The sequence below is a fragment of the Asterias amurensis genome, chromosome 13 (assembly GCF_032118995.1).
Source record: "Asterias amurensis chromosome 13, ASM3211899v1".
Lineage (NCBI taxonomy): Eukaryota > Metazoa > Echinodermata > Asteroidea > Forcipulatida > Asteriidae > Asterias > Asterias amurensis.
Genome location: NC_092660.1, coordinates 9,174,296 through 9,192,201, shown reverse-complemented (window position 1 = coordinate 9,192,201; position 17,906 = coordinate 9,174,296). Strand labels below are relative to the sequence as shown.

Sequence of the window (17,906 nt, the reverse complement as noted above, 5' to 3'; positions counted from 1 at the left end):
ATTTTTCCAGAAAGTTTACTGCTCGTTTATCTTAATAGACTTGAGCAAGTCTCACGTTTATTTGAACTCATCTTTGTCAGTTTTCATGGGTGCGATTCTAGTTCTTTAGGTACTTTCATTTAGTATTTGTTAATGGCAATGAAAAATATATCATACGCTTCAGGAAATAAAATTTAGCCTGGAATAATAATGAAAGTTAAATTAATTTAACAAAGGCATTCATGACCTCTGTTTCCGTATAGTTGTACACAGTAAAGATTTGTGCCCAAGCTGATCATAAAAACCGATGTACTTTTATGTACATGTATTGGTCGTATTATTTGTGGAGCAATAAGAAATAAAGTAAAAAACATAAGCATCAAATATTTGAGGACAAATCCACAAGAATTTTTTAGCTCAATGTTTTTAACTGGACCAGAATCTTCTTCACAATACCAAAATCGAACAAGGAAATATTTTATTTGAACTAGCAGTAAAAGACAAGGTTTAACAAATTTTGAAGTATACTTCGCTGCTGTACAGAATTGAAAGATATTTATGAGATTGAGCATCAATTTTGTTGTTTAAGATTTCACACAGTGAGATTTATTCACTTAAAAACATAAGAGCACCAGACTTGCTCAGTCATGAGTTAACTTGCCCAAAGCTGCAATCACTTGGCTCAGGCCTCCAGTATAGACCTCTGCCCTCTGACGTCACACGAAAAACATAACATGATTCGCGCGCATACCGCCGGGCAAAACCTTTGTGTTTTGGCAGCCAGCTAGAAAGTGTACGCAAACTTACTATGACTACGCAACTCAGTGCCCGGCGAAACATGACGGATAGTGTTTTGTCAACAGAGGGCGGTTTGAATGTAAACATAGGTCACATCGTCTATAGTTTTTAGCACTGGAAATCCCTGTCCCAAATTTCTCATTCCTTATTCCAATGTTTATTTTTCACAAATATATTTTAACAAATGGATATCTCTTATAGGTGTTTTTTTGTCCAAGAATGTTGTATTTATATTATTTATAATTTAAAATAAGATCTGATTTCACAGAAAAAGATAGTCTTCGGTGAATTTTGTGTCTTCATTTTTTATACATGGGAGACGTGCAGAGTCAATTGGATGGATCATGTCTTCCTAGTTCGAGATGGGCATATTCATCTTTTTATAGCTCCCATTGATGGGCACTTTGTGTCAGGAAATTGGCTGGCGTAGCTCTCTGAGACCCTTTGAGCTCATTTTGTTCAATTTATTTGGAAGCATGTATAATAAATGTTGGTTTAAAGGCATTTTATGCATCTTTTGTGTCCACCGTGACTGATACAAATCAAGTAGATGCAGCATACTGTCATTGTATTTAATACATGTGTGCAACTAACACAGTTAGTAGTGGTTCTAAAGGCAGAGGACATTCTTCGTAATTACTCATAATAATTATTAGCATAAAACCTTTCTTGGTAACGAGTAATGGGGAAAGGTAGATAGTATAAGACATTGTGAGAAACGGCTCCCTCTGAAGTAATGTAGTTTTCGAGAAAGAAGTAATTTTCCACAAATTTGATTTCGAGACCTCAGATTTAGAATTTGAGGTCTCGAAATCAATATCTGAAAGCGCACAACTTCGTGGGACAAGGGTGTTTATTCCTGTATTATTATATCGCAACTTCGAAAACCGATTGAGCTCAAATGTTCAAAGGTTTGTTATTTTATGCATATATGTTGATGTACACCAACTGTGAAGACTAGTCTCTGACAATTACCAATAGTGTCCAGTGTCTGTATGTTTCTGTATGTTTCTGTGGTTGTTTTGTAATCTTTAGTCTAAAGGTGTACTGAAATGTTTTTGTTAAAGTACACATGTACGTCTGGTAATCCCCTTAAAATGTAATAATAATAATAATAATAATAATAATAATAATAATAATAATAATAATAATAATAATAATAATAATAATAATAATAATAGTAGTAGTAGTAGTAGTAGTAGTAGTAGTAGTAGTAGTAGTAGTAGTAGTAGTAGTAGTAGTAGTAGTAGTAGTAGTAGTAGTAGTAGTAGTAGTAGTAGTAGTAGTAGTAGTAGTAGTAGTAGTAGTAGTAGTAGTAGTAGTAGTAGTAGTAGTAGTAGTAGTAGTAGTAGTAGTAGTAGTAGTAGTAGTAGTAGTAGTAGTAGTAGTAGTAGTAGTAGTAGTAGTAGTAGTAGTAGTAGTAGTAGTAGTAGTAGTAGTAGTAGTAGTAGTAGTAGTAGTAGTAGTAGTAGTAGTAGTAGTAGTAGTAGTAGTAGTAGTAGTAGTAGTAGTAGTAGTAGTAGTAGTAGTAGTAGTAGTAGTAGTAGTAGTAGTAGTAGTAGTAGTAGTAGTAGTAGTAGTAGTAGTAGTAGTAGTAGTAGTAGTAGTAGTAGTAGTAGTAGTAGTAGTAGTAGTAGTAGTAGTAGTAGTAGTAGTAGTAGTAGTAGTAGTAGTAGTAGTAGTAGTAGTAGTAGTAGTAGTAGTAGTAGTAGTAGTAGTAGTAGTAGTAGTAGTAGTAGTAGTAGTAGTAGTAGTAGTAGTAGTAGTAGTAGTAGTAGTAGTAGTAGTAGTAGTAGTAGTAGTAGTAGTAGTAGTAGTAGTAGTAGTAGTAGTAGTAGTAGTAGTAGTAGTAGTAGTAGTAGTAGTAGTAGTAGTAGTAGTAGTAGTAGTAGTAGTAGTAGTAGTAGTAGTAGTAGTAGTAGTAGTAGTAGTAGTAGTAGTAGTAGTAGTAGTAGTAGTAGTAGTAGTAGTAGTAGTAGTAGTAGTAGTAGTAGTAGTAGTAGTAGTAGTAGTAGTAGTAGTAGTAGTAGTAGTAGTAGTAGTAGTAGTAGTAGTAGTAGTAGTAGTAGTAGTAGTAGTAGTAGTAGTAGTAGTAGTAGTAGTAGTAGTAGTAGTAGTAGTAGTAGTAGTAGTAGTAGTAGTAGTAGTAGTAGTAGTAGTAGTAGTAGTAGTAGTAGTAGTAGTAGTAGTAGTAGTAGTAGTAGTAGTAGTAGTAGTAGTAGTAGTAGTAGTAGTAGTAGTAGTAGTAGTAGTAGTAGTAGTAGTAGTAGTAGTAGTAGTAGTAGTAGTAGTAGTAGTAGTAGTAGTAGTAGTAGTAGTAGTAGTAGTAGTAGTAGTAGTAGTAGTAGTAGTAGTAGTAGTAGTAGTAGTAGTAGTAGTAGTAGTAGTAGTAGTAGTAGTAGTAGTAGTAGTAGTAGTAGTAGTAGTAGTAGTAGTAGTAGTAGTAGTAGTAGTAGTAGTAGTAGTAGTAGTAGTAGTAGTAGTAGTAGTAGTAGTAGTAGTAGTAGTAGTAGTAGTAGTAGTAGTAGTAGTAGTAGTAGTAGTAGTAGTAGTAGTAGTAGTAGTAGTAGTAGTAGTAGTAGTAGTAGTAGTAGTAGTAGTAGTAGTAGTAGTAGTAGTAGTAGTAGTAGTAGTAGTAGTAGTAGTAGTAGTAGTAGTAGTAGTAGTAGTAGTAGTAGTAGTAGTAGTAGTAGTAGTAGTAGTAGTAGTAGTAGTAGTAGTAGTAGTAGTAGTAGTAGTAGTAGTAGTAGTAGTAGTAGTAGTAGTAGTAGTAGTAGTAGTAGTAGTAGTAGTAGTAGTAGTAGTAGTAGTAGTAGTAGTAGTAGTAGTAGTAGTAGTAGTAGTAGTAGTAGTAGTAGTAGTAGTAGTAGTAGTAGTAGTAGTAGTAGTAGTAGTAGTAGTAGTAGTAGTAGTAGTAGTAGTAGTAGTAGTAGTAGTAGTAGTAGTAGTAGTAGTAGTAGTAGTAGTAGTAGTAGTAGTAGTAGTAGTAGTAGTAGTAGTAGTAGTAGTAGTAGTAGTAGTAGTAGTAGTAGTAGTAGTAGTAGTAGTAGTAGTAGTAGTAGTAGTAGTAGTAGTAGTAGTAGTAGTAGTAGTAGTAGTAGTAGTAGTAGTAGTAGTAGTAGTAGTAGTAGTAGTAGTAGTAGTAGTAGTAGTAGTAGTAGTAGTAGTAGTAGTAGTAGTAGTAGTAGTAGTAGTAGTAGTAGTAGTAGTAGTAGTAGTAGTAGTAGTAGTAGTAGTAGTAGTAGTAGTAGTAGTAGTAGTAGTAGTAGTAGTAGTAGTAGTAGTAGTAGTAGTAGTAGTAGTAGTAGTAGTAGTAGTAGTAGTAGTAGTAGTAGTAGTAGTAGTAGTAGTAGTAGTAGTAGTAGTAGTAGTAGTAGTAGTAGTAGTAGTAGTAGTAGTAGTAGTAGTAGTAGTAGTAGTAGTAGTAGTAGTAGTAGTAGTAGTAGTAGTAGTAGTAGTAGTAGTAGTAGTAGTAGTAGTAGTAGTAGTAGTAGTAGTAGTAGTAGTAGTAGTAGTAGTAGTAGTAGTAGTAGTAGTAGTAGTAGTAGTAGTAGTAGTAGTAGTAGTAGTAGTAGTAGTAGTAGTAGTAGTAGTAGTAGTAGTAGTAGTAGTAGTAGTAGTAGTAGTAGTAGTAGTAGTAGTAGTAGTAGTAGTAGTAGTAGTAGTAGTAGTAGTAGTAGTAGTAGTAGTAGTAGTAGTAGTAGTAGTAGTAGTAGTAGTAGTAGTAGTAGTAGTAGTAGTAGTAGTAGTAGTAGTAGTAGTAGTAGTAGTAGTAGTAGTAGTAGTAGTAGTAGTAGTAGTAGTAGTAGTAGTAGTAGTAGTAGTAGTAGTAGTAGTAGTAGTAGTAGTAGTAGTAGTAGTAGTAGTAGTAGTAGTAGTAGTAGTAGTAGTAGTAGTAGTAGTAGTAGTAGTAGTAGTAGTAGTAGTAGTAGTAGTAGTAGTAGTAGTAGTAGTAGTAGTAGTAGTAGTAGTAGTAGTAGTAGTAGTAGTAGTAGTAGTAGTAGTAGTAGTAGTAGTAGTAGTAGTAGTAGTAGTAGTAGTAGTAGTAGTAGTAGTAGTAGTAGTAGTAGTAGTAGTAGTAGTAGTAGTAGTAGTAGTAGTAGTAGTAGTAGTAGTAGTAGTAGTAGTAGTAGTAGTAGTAGTAGTAGTAGTAGTAGTAGTAGTAGTAGTAGTAGTAGTAGTAGTAGTAGTAGTAGTAGTAGTAGTAGTAGTAGTAGTAGTAGTAGTAGTAGTAGTAGTAGTAGTAGTAGTAGTAGTAGTAGTAGTAGTAGTAGTAGTAGTAGTAGTAGTAGTAGTAGTAGTAGTAGTAGTAGTAGTAGTAGTAGTAGTAGTAGTAGTAGTAGTAGTAGTAGTAGTAGTAGTAGTAGTAGTAGTAGTAGTAGTAGTAGTAGTAGTAGTAATAGTAATAGTAATAGTAATAGTAATAGTAATAGTAATAATAAACATTTATATAGCGCCAAATCCATTAAAAATGCTCCCACGCGCTTTACAACAACACAAATTTTAACCACAAAAACTAAATAATTAAAAGGTCCAAAATTAAAATCCATAAAGTATGATCATAAAACAATAAAGAAATGTAAGGCAATAACAACTTGATTGTATGAAGTATATTGAGAAATATTTCATTTCAAGGCACATTTAATGTGGTTATACATGCGTACGTAAAAAGTAAAAAGTTTATGCCCCATAATTTGAATCTGGGAAGCATAACTGCAGTAACATCCAGGCCTTGAAATTTGCTCTTGAATGGACAGGGAAATTTTCCTCTAGTAAGGGGAACTCTATGATCTTGCCATAACTTGTTTGTCTAAAATACTGTTTTTTTTTTTTTTCTTCTTCCTTTTTTCTTACTACAGAGGCACGAAATGGAAACGAGTCGCAGGAAGTTCTTTCTTTAAGTTTCCTTCTATGATTTTGGCAAGATTTTCCCAAAGGTAAATTGTACTTTCTTTTGTTTGAAATTTATTTTTAATTTTTTTTAAGGCACATTTTCAAAGCTACTCCTGTATTATTATTTAGAATGGAGGGAATGTTTATATTAAAAGGGTTAATCATTGCGAATAAGTTGTCATGGATTTCCAGGGTGTTCATAACATTAGTAATAGTGAAAAATTGTAAATATTCACAGATTTATACACAGTGTAAATGTTTTGAAGATGGTCATTGTGGGTTAACTCCCTTTGAAATACTGTTGCTTGAAATGCTATAGATTTTGAGAATCAATTATTTTTTGTCTCACAAGCCAAAAATCAATGTTTGCAAACAGTGAACACAATTCAAGGATTTTCCCAATTTTTTTCACATGACTTCAATGAGCGTTTGTGATTCTACTTTACCGGGTGTTAATTTATGTGTATGTTGGTTCACATGGATACAGGGCCCAATTTCATAAAGTCTGTAAGCACAACAATTTGGCTAAGCATGGAATTTCTTTTGTGATTTAAACAGGATTATTAACAAAATTTCCACTTGTTGCATTCTGCTTGTTACTGGTATTCAGCTGTTTTTTGCTTATCCTGAAAATCACCCGAAATTTGGTTGGTAATCCTGTTTTTATCAATGCAGAAATTTCATGCTAAGCAAAGTTTTGTGCTTACATGCTTTATGAAATTAGGCCCTGGTCATTGACACTGACATGTACCAATGTGACACGCTGGAGTTGTTGGTGGATTGAATTAATCGCAATCTGATCACCCTGAACGCACTTTCTAAGGGTATAGAAAGTCTGTACAATTGCAAACCAAATTGTGTGTGTTCATCAAGGGGTTTCACACCAAACCAATTAGAAGCTGCAAACATTTTCAAAGCAATTTTCTTGTTTTTCACAATCCCATAGCTTTTTATTTATCACCATACCAAACCCCCCTCCCTAGCCTGCCCATTTTCTTCTATCATTTTCAACTTGAGTGTAGTCCCAACATTGATTAGATTGGATGTACTCATAGAGCTATATATATTGACTAGAGCGCTAACTTGCTCTGCGTTTTGAAGCCACCCTGTGCGCAGACATGTTTGATGTGTTGCGTGAATTTTGAATTTTAAGAGAACACACATTGCCGCGATTATTTTACATTCGGCGTGTGCGCTTACGTACGCAACTGTCCACTCGCGTGCGTCCGCGCTACAAAAACCAAAACTTCGACTTGATTGCCGTACTAAAAAAAAAGTAAACGCGCCTTTTAATCATGAGGCACATGACGCTCGCAGTTTGTACGCTGATCAGCAGATTGTGCGTTCACATTTACTGCATTTTTGCTTCGATGGCACATAAAAAAGAACAAACGCACTATCATGCAAATAGCCGTACAATTGCCGTACAAAATTTCAAGCTTTTGTATTGGTTTGTACATAAACATGGATGCGCCCTCACGGCTTCAAAACCTTAGTGCGTGTATAACGGGGTGTTAGCACTCTAGTCAATGTATATAGCTCTATGGATGTACTATGCTGGATGTTGATTTGTTGTATCTGGCTCAAACTCATCCGCTAGAATTCCATAGGGAGACACTCACTGAAAATTGACAGTGCCTGGCTTTTTTCGTCTGACAACACAAACAAGTCTGCGCATGACACTTCATCAGGGCCCAATTTCATAGAGCTGCTTAAGCAAAAATATTTGCTTAAGCAGAAATATCCTTGCTTAGTAAAATCAGAGTACCGGCCAAGACTCAACTCAATTGTTATGCTAAGTAAACAACAGCTAAATACCAGTCACAAGCAATGTATACATGTATGTCATGAAATTTTGTCCAGTAACTTGTGTAAAATAAGCAAGCTATTTTCGTGCTTAAGCAAATTTTTTGCTTAAGCAGCTCTATGAAATTGGCCCCAGGACTCTTCAACCGTGAATAAATTTGTTAGTTTTTTTTTTATGAATAAGCGAAATTGTCATCAACATTAGTAGTACATATGACATACATGTAGGTGGTGTATACGATTGGTGAAAATGCATGCACATGCATGGCCTAACGTGGCCGAGTAGTCAACCTCTGGGCCCAATTTCATGGCTCTGCTTACCAAAAGCACAGAATCGGCGTTTACGGAAGCAGGGAATTTTGAGCTTTCAGCAAGCGTATTTCACGGGTTAGCGACAAATTTTGGCTTCTGCACGTGCGTTGTCCTTGTTGCTAGGCATTCTACGCTAACAAGGCTACCGCAGAAATTCGGCGCTTGCACGCAAGCGGGGAATCGTGATCATAAGTGCATAATTCGGCAGTAAGCAGAGCCATGAAAATGGGCCCTGGTGTTTCTATTCAGGAGAGTGTGAGTTCGAGTCCTAGTTTTGACACTTGTGTCCTTAAGCAAAGACACTTGACAATTATTATTGCTGAATAAATGTGCACATGTTTTCAATGAGCAATAATGTTCATTGAATACATGTTATTATTATTTAATAAAACTAATATTTGATGAACTCATGTAGTACAATCCCCCAAAAATGATCATTGCGCTTCAAACATGATTAACCCTGGTCACTGTGCCATACCCATTCTTGCATTGTGAGAAACAGTTCTCTTTGAAGTATCGTAGTTTTTGAGAAAGAGGTAATTTTGAACTCAAAATAAAAGACTTCAGGCCTGAAGCCCTTTACTATATATTTAAAAGCACTGAATAATTCGGTATAAAAACGTTTCCTTATTCATTGGATTTAAATAATTTTGTTTGCCTTGCGGTGGTACTTCCTGAAGGTTGTTTAAAATGATTTTGCGTGGTAATAGCATTGTGCTAGTTGAAGGTCATTATATAAACCAATTACGACCGGCAGGAAAATTACAGCTTTGCTTGGCCGTTTTCATTTTGCAATAGGGTACTACATGTGACTGTATGTCGATCAGAAAGTGTTAAAGTCTGTGGGAATTTTAAAGGGGCACCAATGCCAAGACCAAGTCAACATAGGCCGCTGTGGCTACTGTGTACCGCCCAGTGGTAATTTAAAACCCTAACCCCAATGAGGGTACTTCTACATACCCTGCCAAATACAAAGAGAATACATCGCAGTTGAAATGAGAACCATACAAAATGCAACATAATGCAACAAGGGATTTTTTTGCATTGTGCAGGCATGTTGCTTTTGTTAGGATTTAGTAAGGGTGTTTGCTCCTGCTTAACGAAATGTAACAGTCAAGTGATGACTTGGCTACTATTGGGGGACCATGAACACTGCCAAAAAAATGCAACAATATGAGTTTAAGTCGACTGCCAAATACAACAAAATGCAACACCAATATGAAATCACTTGATTTCTAAATGCAACAACTTCAGTCAAAGAATGACATCTGAATTGACTGCCAAATGAACAGATTTCGACACAACTATTACCATTTGGTGCATACTGTTGCATTCAGCATGGTTTAAGGTTCATCAGACCTCACTTTGTTTCTTTGAGTGGGCGTACATGAGTCTGTATTCATTCTGCAAAGGTCAGTTCAATTTGATATGAAATAACAAAATTGTTGAATCCATTGGGGTGTTTGAGCGTGAAAGCAGGCTTTCTGCTTCTTCTCACCTGTACACTCTCATGCCTGATGCATGTTATTCATGGTCATTTCCTTGGTGCCCTTGAAGTAGAAAGTTACAATTTCCTCATAGGGTGGGTGCCCTTTACCAAGGATAAAGTACTTTGGTGCCCTTGCCCTTTCATAAATGAAGTCTGCAGGCCTGCACTCTTGCTTTGCTGAGATGTACATTGTACATTGTAGAACAGCAAGAAGCTATTCCGATCTTTATTCCACGTACTGCATCTCTTTGAAACAGGTGCGATTATTATTCATACTTTATGTAGTCTTATTTCCAATTTGTTATGCCCTTCAAAAAGTTTTTAAAACATTTCATTTTATAGTCTGAAAATTAAAGCCAACACCATGTGAACATGTAGGTCAGCTCTTGTGCAAAAAAAAATGCTCCTACTTTTTTGCAAGGACCTAATATCATGCGTTTTGGAACTCCTTGCCTTCTGAATGTTTCCCTCCATCCTACAATCTAGACTGTTTAAAGGCAGTGGACACTATTGGTAATTGTCAAAGTCTAGCCTTTACAGTAGGTGTATCTCAACATATGCATAAAATAACAAACCTTTGAGAATTTGAGCTCAATCAATTGTCAAAGTTGTGAGACATAAATGTAAGAAAAACACACCCTTGTCGCAGCATGGTCACACGAAGTTGTGTGCTTTCAGATGCTTGATTTGGAGACCTCAAATTCTAAATCTGAGGTCTCGAAATCAAATTCGTGGAAAATTACTTCTTTCTCGAAAAGTACTCCACTTCAGAGGGAGCCGTTTCTCACAATGTTTTATACTATCAACCTTTTCCCAATACTCGTAATCAAGAAAGGTTTCATGCTAATAATTATTTTGAGTAATTACCAGTAGTGCCCACTACAATGTACCTTTAATAGTCTGAAAGTTAAAGCCAACACCATGCAAACAAAAATTCCTCCTACTTTTTTCCATGGACCAAATATCATGCCTGTTGGAACTCCTTGCCTTCTGCATGTTTGCTTCCATCCTACAATCTAGGCTTTCAATACAATCTAGTATTTTCATAATGAATGTTTTCTTCTTGTAGCCCCTTACCAAGAGTGGCTTTTAGCCTTGTTTGGGGGCGGACTCGCATAAAGAAGAAATTTAAAAATCAACATGACCGAGACTCCTTGAAATGTGATGTCTTGCTTGACGGTGCAGCAAAGGCAATAAACGACCCGCTAGTCTTGATATAAAACTATGATCGCAGTGGGAACCATAAAACCCAACTTAAAAATAAAATAAAAATAATTATAATATGGGAAATAAATCATTAATTAACTCAATTTGATACATATTTATGTCAAAGTGATTTAAAATCTTTTCAGACATTTAAAGTTTTTTATTTAGTTTATTTTTTTCATTTTTAATTCATAAAATCTGTTATCAATGTTCCAAACTTAAAGCCAATGGACACTTTCGGTAAACAGTATTGTCCAATACTTCGTGTATCGTAACTTATATATTAAATAACAAACCTGTGAAAATTTAGGCTCAATTGGTCATCAGAGTCGGGAGAAAACAACGGGAAAACCCACCCTTGTTTCCGCACGTTTCACGGTGTCATGACATGTGTTTAAAATAAACCCGTAAATCTTGATATCGAGAACCGATATTGTTTTATGTTTTCTCAAAAAGTAAAGCATTTCATTGAATGATATTCCAAGAGAAGTCTTTCACCATTACCTTCTGTAAATCCTGTAAGTGTCCAATGGCTTTAACAAATACTTAAGTTTTGGAAACCAGCAATTCATAAATAATTCATCAGTCTACGGGAAAATTTTGAAGGGGCACCAAGGCAAAGACCAGGGCAACAGTCAATAGCCTCCAGGCCTCCAGGCCTACTGAAGCTACCAGTAAAGACCAAATTGTTTTTCAAGGTGTGCTGTGTTGGTGTTTTACCACATGATATCAAATAGCAGGCTGGTATAGTGCATCTATCATTCAAAACCATATACAATGTATTGAATGGTCAGACAGTAGGAGGGTTGACTGTATACTGTGTTGATGCATTTCCCACATGATATCTTATTAAAAACCCATTTGAGATTGAATGGTCAGACAGTAGGAGGGTTGACTGTGTACTGTGTACACGTAGATGCGTTTGCCACATGATATCATATTGAAGGTGGGCATAGGGCTTCCAAACCATACAAATGAAAAAGAATGGTAAGGCAGTAAGAGGGTTGAACAAAGCAACAAATGCATCATTGGCAGTCTTATGGTTTGAAATACAATGTTTCATGTCAAAAAGGGAGGTCTATCAAATATACTTAATTTTTTCATACATGAATAACTGGAATGATTTGTAACATTAAATCACTAATCACATTGTGTTTAATGAATTTAATCAATATAAACTTTTATAATCTTATAATAATTCCTGAACAGACAAAGTTTTCAAAAACATTCAAAGCCAAAAATTAACCCAACAAAATTAAAGGTTGTTTTATTTTTCTCCCTGAAATGTTATTTAAGTTTTAGAATGTCCTTTATTCGAGGGAGGAAATTATAAAATTTCATTGAGACTCTGAACAAAAAAAGTCCATAATATGGTTACTGGTAATAAGATTTAGTAACAAGATACAAATGGATGAGTTTATGTTACAAGGTATGACCATGTACAAATTGTTTCCATGGTACAATAATTTAGTCCTGTGTGTGTGTACAAACTCAATTGGGGAAAATCGCCACTGACGTCAAGGGGTCATGATAATAGATAAGCCGATAAGACTCTCGACTGAAAAAGCGTGGAGAAGTGCATTTTTGACTCGAAGTATTTATTACCAAACACAAATTTTAAGCGTAAAATGGTTATAGATTGGTATCTACGATGTCTGTTTGGCCAAAAAATGGTTATGGGTAAAATATTGAGATTATGCTGTATCCACTGTTTAAATACTTGCAGGCCTCTATTTATACACCTGGGTGAAGAGAAGCAATTATGGCTTTAGTGGTTCCTTGCTCAAGGACACGCTCTAATGATTCAGCCATCAGACTTTGAGTGTGATAAACTAGACTGCTTGGCCATGACAGACAATCTATCGCAAAGAATAACACGACAGACCATTGACAAAATTCTATCACAAATCAATTAGAGAATAACAAATTCAGACAGGATACTTAAAGGCAGTGGACACTATTGGTAATTACACAAAATAATTATTAGCATCAAACCTTATTTAGTTACAAGTAATGGGGAAAGGTTGATGGTATAAAACATTGTGAGAAACGGCTCCCTCTGAAGTGACGTAGTTTTCGAGAAAGAAGTAATTTTCCACGAATTTGATTTCGAGACCTCAGGTTTAGAATTTGAGGTCTCGAAATCAAGTATCAGAAAGCACACAACTTCGTGTGATAAGGGTGTTTTTTTCTTTCATTGTTATCTCGCAAGTTCAATGACCGATTGAGCTCAAATTTTCACAGGTTGGTTATTTTATGCATATGTTGAGATGCACCAAGTGAGAAGACTGGTCTTTGACAATTACCAATAGTGTCCACTGTCTTTAAGCAAAAGACGAAATAGAATAGGTCAATCAAGGAGAAGATAAAACAATAAACCTATAATTGATGACCGTTCAAAATTACCAAGAAGTCCTCCACTTTTCAAACTAAAACAAAAAGGTGGAAACAAACTTCAATATCAAAATCAAGTTACAATCGACAATCATGAAGACAAAAAAAAAAATCCTAATTTTCTCAATAATTTGATAACAATATTTTACATGATTAAAAAAGACCTGCTTTTCCGAACCTTATTGGAATGCCATGTACATCATTTCCTGTGACCCAAAATCCAATGCTGGCATGTGATCATTTGTGACATCTTTTCCTTCAAAAAATATTTGTATCTGCCTCAGTAAAAGCTGGAAATTCAAAGAGCACTTTGTAACGGTTTTAGACTGTACAAATTGCATCAGTTAGTGGTGTCATTGTACTTTTAAGTATATTTGAGGACTTGAAAGATGTCATTCAGGGTTGTTCACATTTAAAGGCATGAACGTTGAACTTCAAGGTTGTCACTGTAGCAGGACCCAGTATCAAGCACAAAGATTTCATTAAGCAATGAGAAATCAAGCTTAGAAGACGCAGCTTACCAGCCAAATTTACTAGTTACAGTGTTAGTGGTTCTGGCATAAGGTTAGGCCATATTCTCATTGACACAGACAAATAGCTTGTGCCATTTTCAATTGTGACACAAGAAAACTTGCTTCGCTTTTGGCAATTTTGGCAGGCCTGTGGCTGTGACATGGAATTATGGACTCTCACCCGATTACTGCATGCACTGGCCAACCCTTTCCATCATATCTATGGAGAGCATGTGCCAGTGTGCTGTAACTAGGTGAGACTTCATAATTCAATGTAAAGCCACAGACCTTGGCCCAATTTCACTGAGCTACTTTAAGCACAAAACATACTTCTACATGTAGGTAAGCATAGCAAAACTATGCTTTCAAGGATAAGGGAATCAGCAACACTACCATGTCACAAGTATACAATTTGTGACTGGTATGAAATTGAAATTGAAATGGCTCTATGAAATTGGGCCGTCCTTTTGAAAATGATGACACAACCCCTTTAGTTGTATCCTTTGGTGCAACATTTTGTAGCAAAGGAAATTGCTAGTACTGTGATGAGGAATTTTCTTTCTTCTGATTACATGATGTAGTTGGTATAGCTGAAACTGTTTTAAAGTGTGTTGTTATGTTGTTATTGTATGTGTACTTCAACGTTGGTTCACGTTTTGACCAAGCTGTAGCCTCAACTAATGCTGACGTGGCCTACGTATGAACCCTAAGCTTATTAGCCATTAAAGTTTGGTGGTTATATGAGGTCTCCGGGTTTTGTGTACATGGACATTCCCTTTCATCAATTCACAATACCATTCAGTTATAACTAAACCTCAATCACACAGCAGCTATCTTGATTTATTCCCCCCTCAAAACACACAAATTGTAATGGTATACATAATGAGGCTGTTGTACATTTAATAGACTGGTGTTCTGTTAATTCTTTCCGGGCCCGCTATTTTTTGTGTGCGTTTCGAACCTAAACCTCCCAGCTTTGTGAGTGTTTTTATCGCAAAATTTGCTAAGAAATTTAAGATATATGTCTTTCTTATCATGCAAATCAATAGAATTTATTGTGTGAATGATAATGCCCTCTCATTACATCATTTACACTAAGGGTCGTACATGCACGATTGATGACACTTTTCGAGTACAAAATAGATTGTACATGTACAACCATGTACTGAAAGAGTTGTGACACCCCTTTCACAATTTTGTTCTCTCCGCAATACACATTCAAAATATTTCAGTGATAGCCGCTGTTGAATTGAAGTTTTTAGACCGTGTTCAAGTGGATCGACTAAAACACCACTGAGCGGCAGATCAGCACTAAAAATGGCCTACCATTAAGGTTCACAATTTGTTTCTCTCCGCAATACACATTCAAAATATTTCAGTGATAGCTGCTGTAGAATTGAAGTTTTTAGACCGTGTTCAAGTGGATCGACTAAAACTCCACTGAGCGGCAGATCAGCACTAAAAAATGGCCTACCATTAAGGAAGCCATCATAGCCATATTAGCGGACAAGTGGAAATCGCTCATTTTCAATCGCCCATCTCCAACACATCCCTCAACTTTATAACATAGTAAATTTGAATATCTATAAAAGTGACGTTAGTGCATTTCATATTATACAATAATTACAAACAGATCTTATATTTTATATAAATACATATTTATAATATATACTGTTAGTGATATGAAAAGGCACTTTAAAATGTCATTAAATAAAACTGCTGTACATTTCGCACAACCACTTGCAACATCGACATCTGCATTCACTGTTTTACACTATACATCTATTTCAAATCTCAAGAATCAACACCTTTGAATGAACACTAACGCTCTTGAGGCAGTCTGCCTTTGATTAAAAAAAGGAAATTTGTTTTAAATGTCATCCTGTTGCACTTGGGTGAATCGAGTGGAAATTTGTTAATGGTTTATTAAGTGGACACAGGGTTGTCAGGCCTGTATGCTGTGTTTTTGGAAAGGGCAAGGCCACCGAGGCATGTTCTCCTGGGTAAATGGCACCCTATGAGGAAAGTGTATGTCTGTAGTGGAGCATTTCAAGGGCACCAATGGGGCACAGAGGCAATTCTTTGTTTTTGAAAGGGTACGGGCACCAAGGCATGTTCTCCTGGGTAAAGGGCACCCTATGAGGAAAGTGTTTGTCTGTAGTGGAGCATTTCAAGGGCACCAATAGGGCACAGAGGCAATTCTTTGTTTTTGAAAGGGTACGGGCACCAAGGCATTTTCTCCTTGGCAAAGGAGAACCCTATGAGAAGGTTGTAAATTTCTACTGGAGCATTTCAAGGGCACCAATTGGACACGGAGGCAATCGACTTTGTTGCCTACGTGAAGTATCAGGCCTGGCAATGCATGCTGATTTGGGGTGCGGGGGGGGGGGGGGGGGGGGGGGGGGGGGGGGGCTCAACTTTTATGCATGGCACATGTTGCTCAGTCAATTTGCAGAGCTGTCCAAAAAGAGACTGTGAGAACAAATTAAGTACATGTATGATTGACATGTATAATCATTTTGTGTTCCAGTGGTTTTTCTTGAGACAATTTTGCAACGGAAGCTTTGCCGATGTTCCAAACTTTATGTTTTTTTCATTTCAGGTAAAAAACGTCAAGTTCCAGTCCACAATGCAAAGGATGAAGAATTTCTCGGGCAGTAACCACCATACAGGTTTTCATCTCTCTCTGAATTTCGTAACTTGGAAGATGCCACAGTGACTGCATAACCAAATCAATCCGTCATTATTTATAAAGCACAGGGCTCAAAGATTACACTGGACCACATGCCAAGAGTAGTGGTGACACTGGGCCAAAGGTCAGAGGCCAGTAGTTTTAGTGACACTTTACCAAAGGCCCGAGGCTGGTAGTTTTGGTGACACTGGACTACAGGCTTGAGGCCAGTAGTTTTGGTGACACTAGACCATTGACCCGAGGCCAGTAGTTTTGGTGACACTGGACCACATGCCCGAAGCCAGTAGTTTTGGTGACACTAGACCATTGACCCGAGGCCAGTAGTTTTGGTGACACTAGACCATTGACCCGAGGCCAGTAGTTTTGGTGACACTAGACCATTGACCCGAGGCCAGTAGTTTTGGTGACACTGGACCACAGGCTTGAGGCCAGTAGTTTTGGTGACACTGGGCCACAGGCCCGAGGTTAGTAGTTTTGGTGACACTGGACCACATGCCCGAAGCCAGTAGTTTTGGTGACACTAGACCATTGACCCAAGGCCAGTAGTTTTGGTGACACTAGACCATTGACCCGAGGCCAGTAATTTTGGTGACACTGGACCACAGGCTTGAGGCCAGTAGTTTTGATGACACTGGGCCACAGGCCTGAGGTTAGTAGTTTTGGTAACACTGGACCACATGCCCGAAGCCAGTAGTTTTGGTGACACTAGACCATTGACCCGAGGCCAGTAGTTTTGGTGACACTAGACCATTGACCCGAGGCCAGTAGTTTTGGTGACACTGGACCACATGCCCGAAGCCAGTAGTTTTGGTGACACTAGACCATTGACCCGAGGCCAGTAGTTTTGGTGACACTAGACCATTGACCCAAGGCCAGTAGTTTTGGTGACACTAGACCATTGACCCGAGGCCAGTAGTTTTGGTGACACTAGACCATTGACCCGAGGCCAGTAGTTTTGGTGACACTGGACCACATGCCTGAAGCCAGTAGTTTGGGCATCGGGCCATTAAATTTATGACCAGACAAGCCTGTTGATCTTTGTGTTTTTGAATAAGAATACCTCACTGTGTATTGTAGTTTGAAAAACTATGTTCAAGTGTTTGCTTTGAGTCTTATACATCACTTTCAATTGCTATTATAATTTAGCATAAGAAAAGTTAGATCAAACTTCTACCAGTGCTTGTTCAAACCTTCCTCAATGGTTCAAATAAAAAAACAGTTGAATTAAGACACTGTGTTGATGGTTTTGTTTTCATTTTGACTCTGGTCTTGTTACAAATTTGTTTGTACAGTAAACATTTTGAGCTGCAAACCCTTCAGTATTGTTGATTTTCCCCAAGACATCAATCTCTGAAGTGCCCTAGATCAAAGAATTGATCTAAGGCGCTGTGGCATAGAAAAAAACAAAGAAGTCAATCGAGTAGTGGGTTTTCAGTAGTATCTTAAAATGTCTTGAAGGATGTTGTGTCCCTGATGTGATTTGGAAGTTTTTTTCAGAGTTTGGGTTTTCAGACTTGGGAGGACTCTATCGGCAAAAGTAGAGCTGCTAGATTTACAGAATGATAGTTCTGCAAACTTTCTGCTCAGCAAATTAAGCAGCAAACGGCTTACAAATGGTAAATGTAAAATGGTGACCCTTTTCTGCTAAGCACAGATGTTTTGTGCTTTACTTATTGGGGGCTTTAAAGGGGCTATGTCGTCATGATCAAAGCAGGCCAGGCCTGTGCCGGCTCTACATGCTACTTTAAACTCCAACAAAGTTTTTGCACTCAATCCATATCAAATACGTGGAGGATGTGCGCAAGCGTGCAGTATCTGGGTGGGA

The 17,906-nt window shown here is 36.9% G+C and overlaps 1 protein-coding gene across 1 annotated transcript in view; it reads left to right on the top strand.

Moving 5' to 3' along the window:
* Positions 1 to 17,303, top strand: part of LOC139946471 (ribosome production factor 1-like) — a 32,957-nt gene extending 15,654 nt beyond the window's left edge. Inside the window, exons 9-10 of the mRNA XM_071944141.1 lie at positions 5,637 to 5,714; positions 15,992 to 17,303. Coding sequence (XP_071800242.1) covers positions 5,637 to 5,678 — 42 coding nt within the window. The 3' untranslated portion in view covers positions 5,679 to 5,714; positions 15,992 to 17,303. The remainder of the gene's footprint in view (positions 1 to 5,636; positions 5,715 to 15,991) is intronic.
* The last annotated feature ends 603 nt before the right edge of the window (positions 17,304 to 17,906 follow it).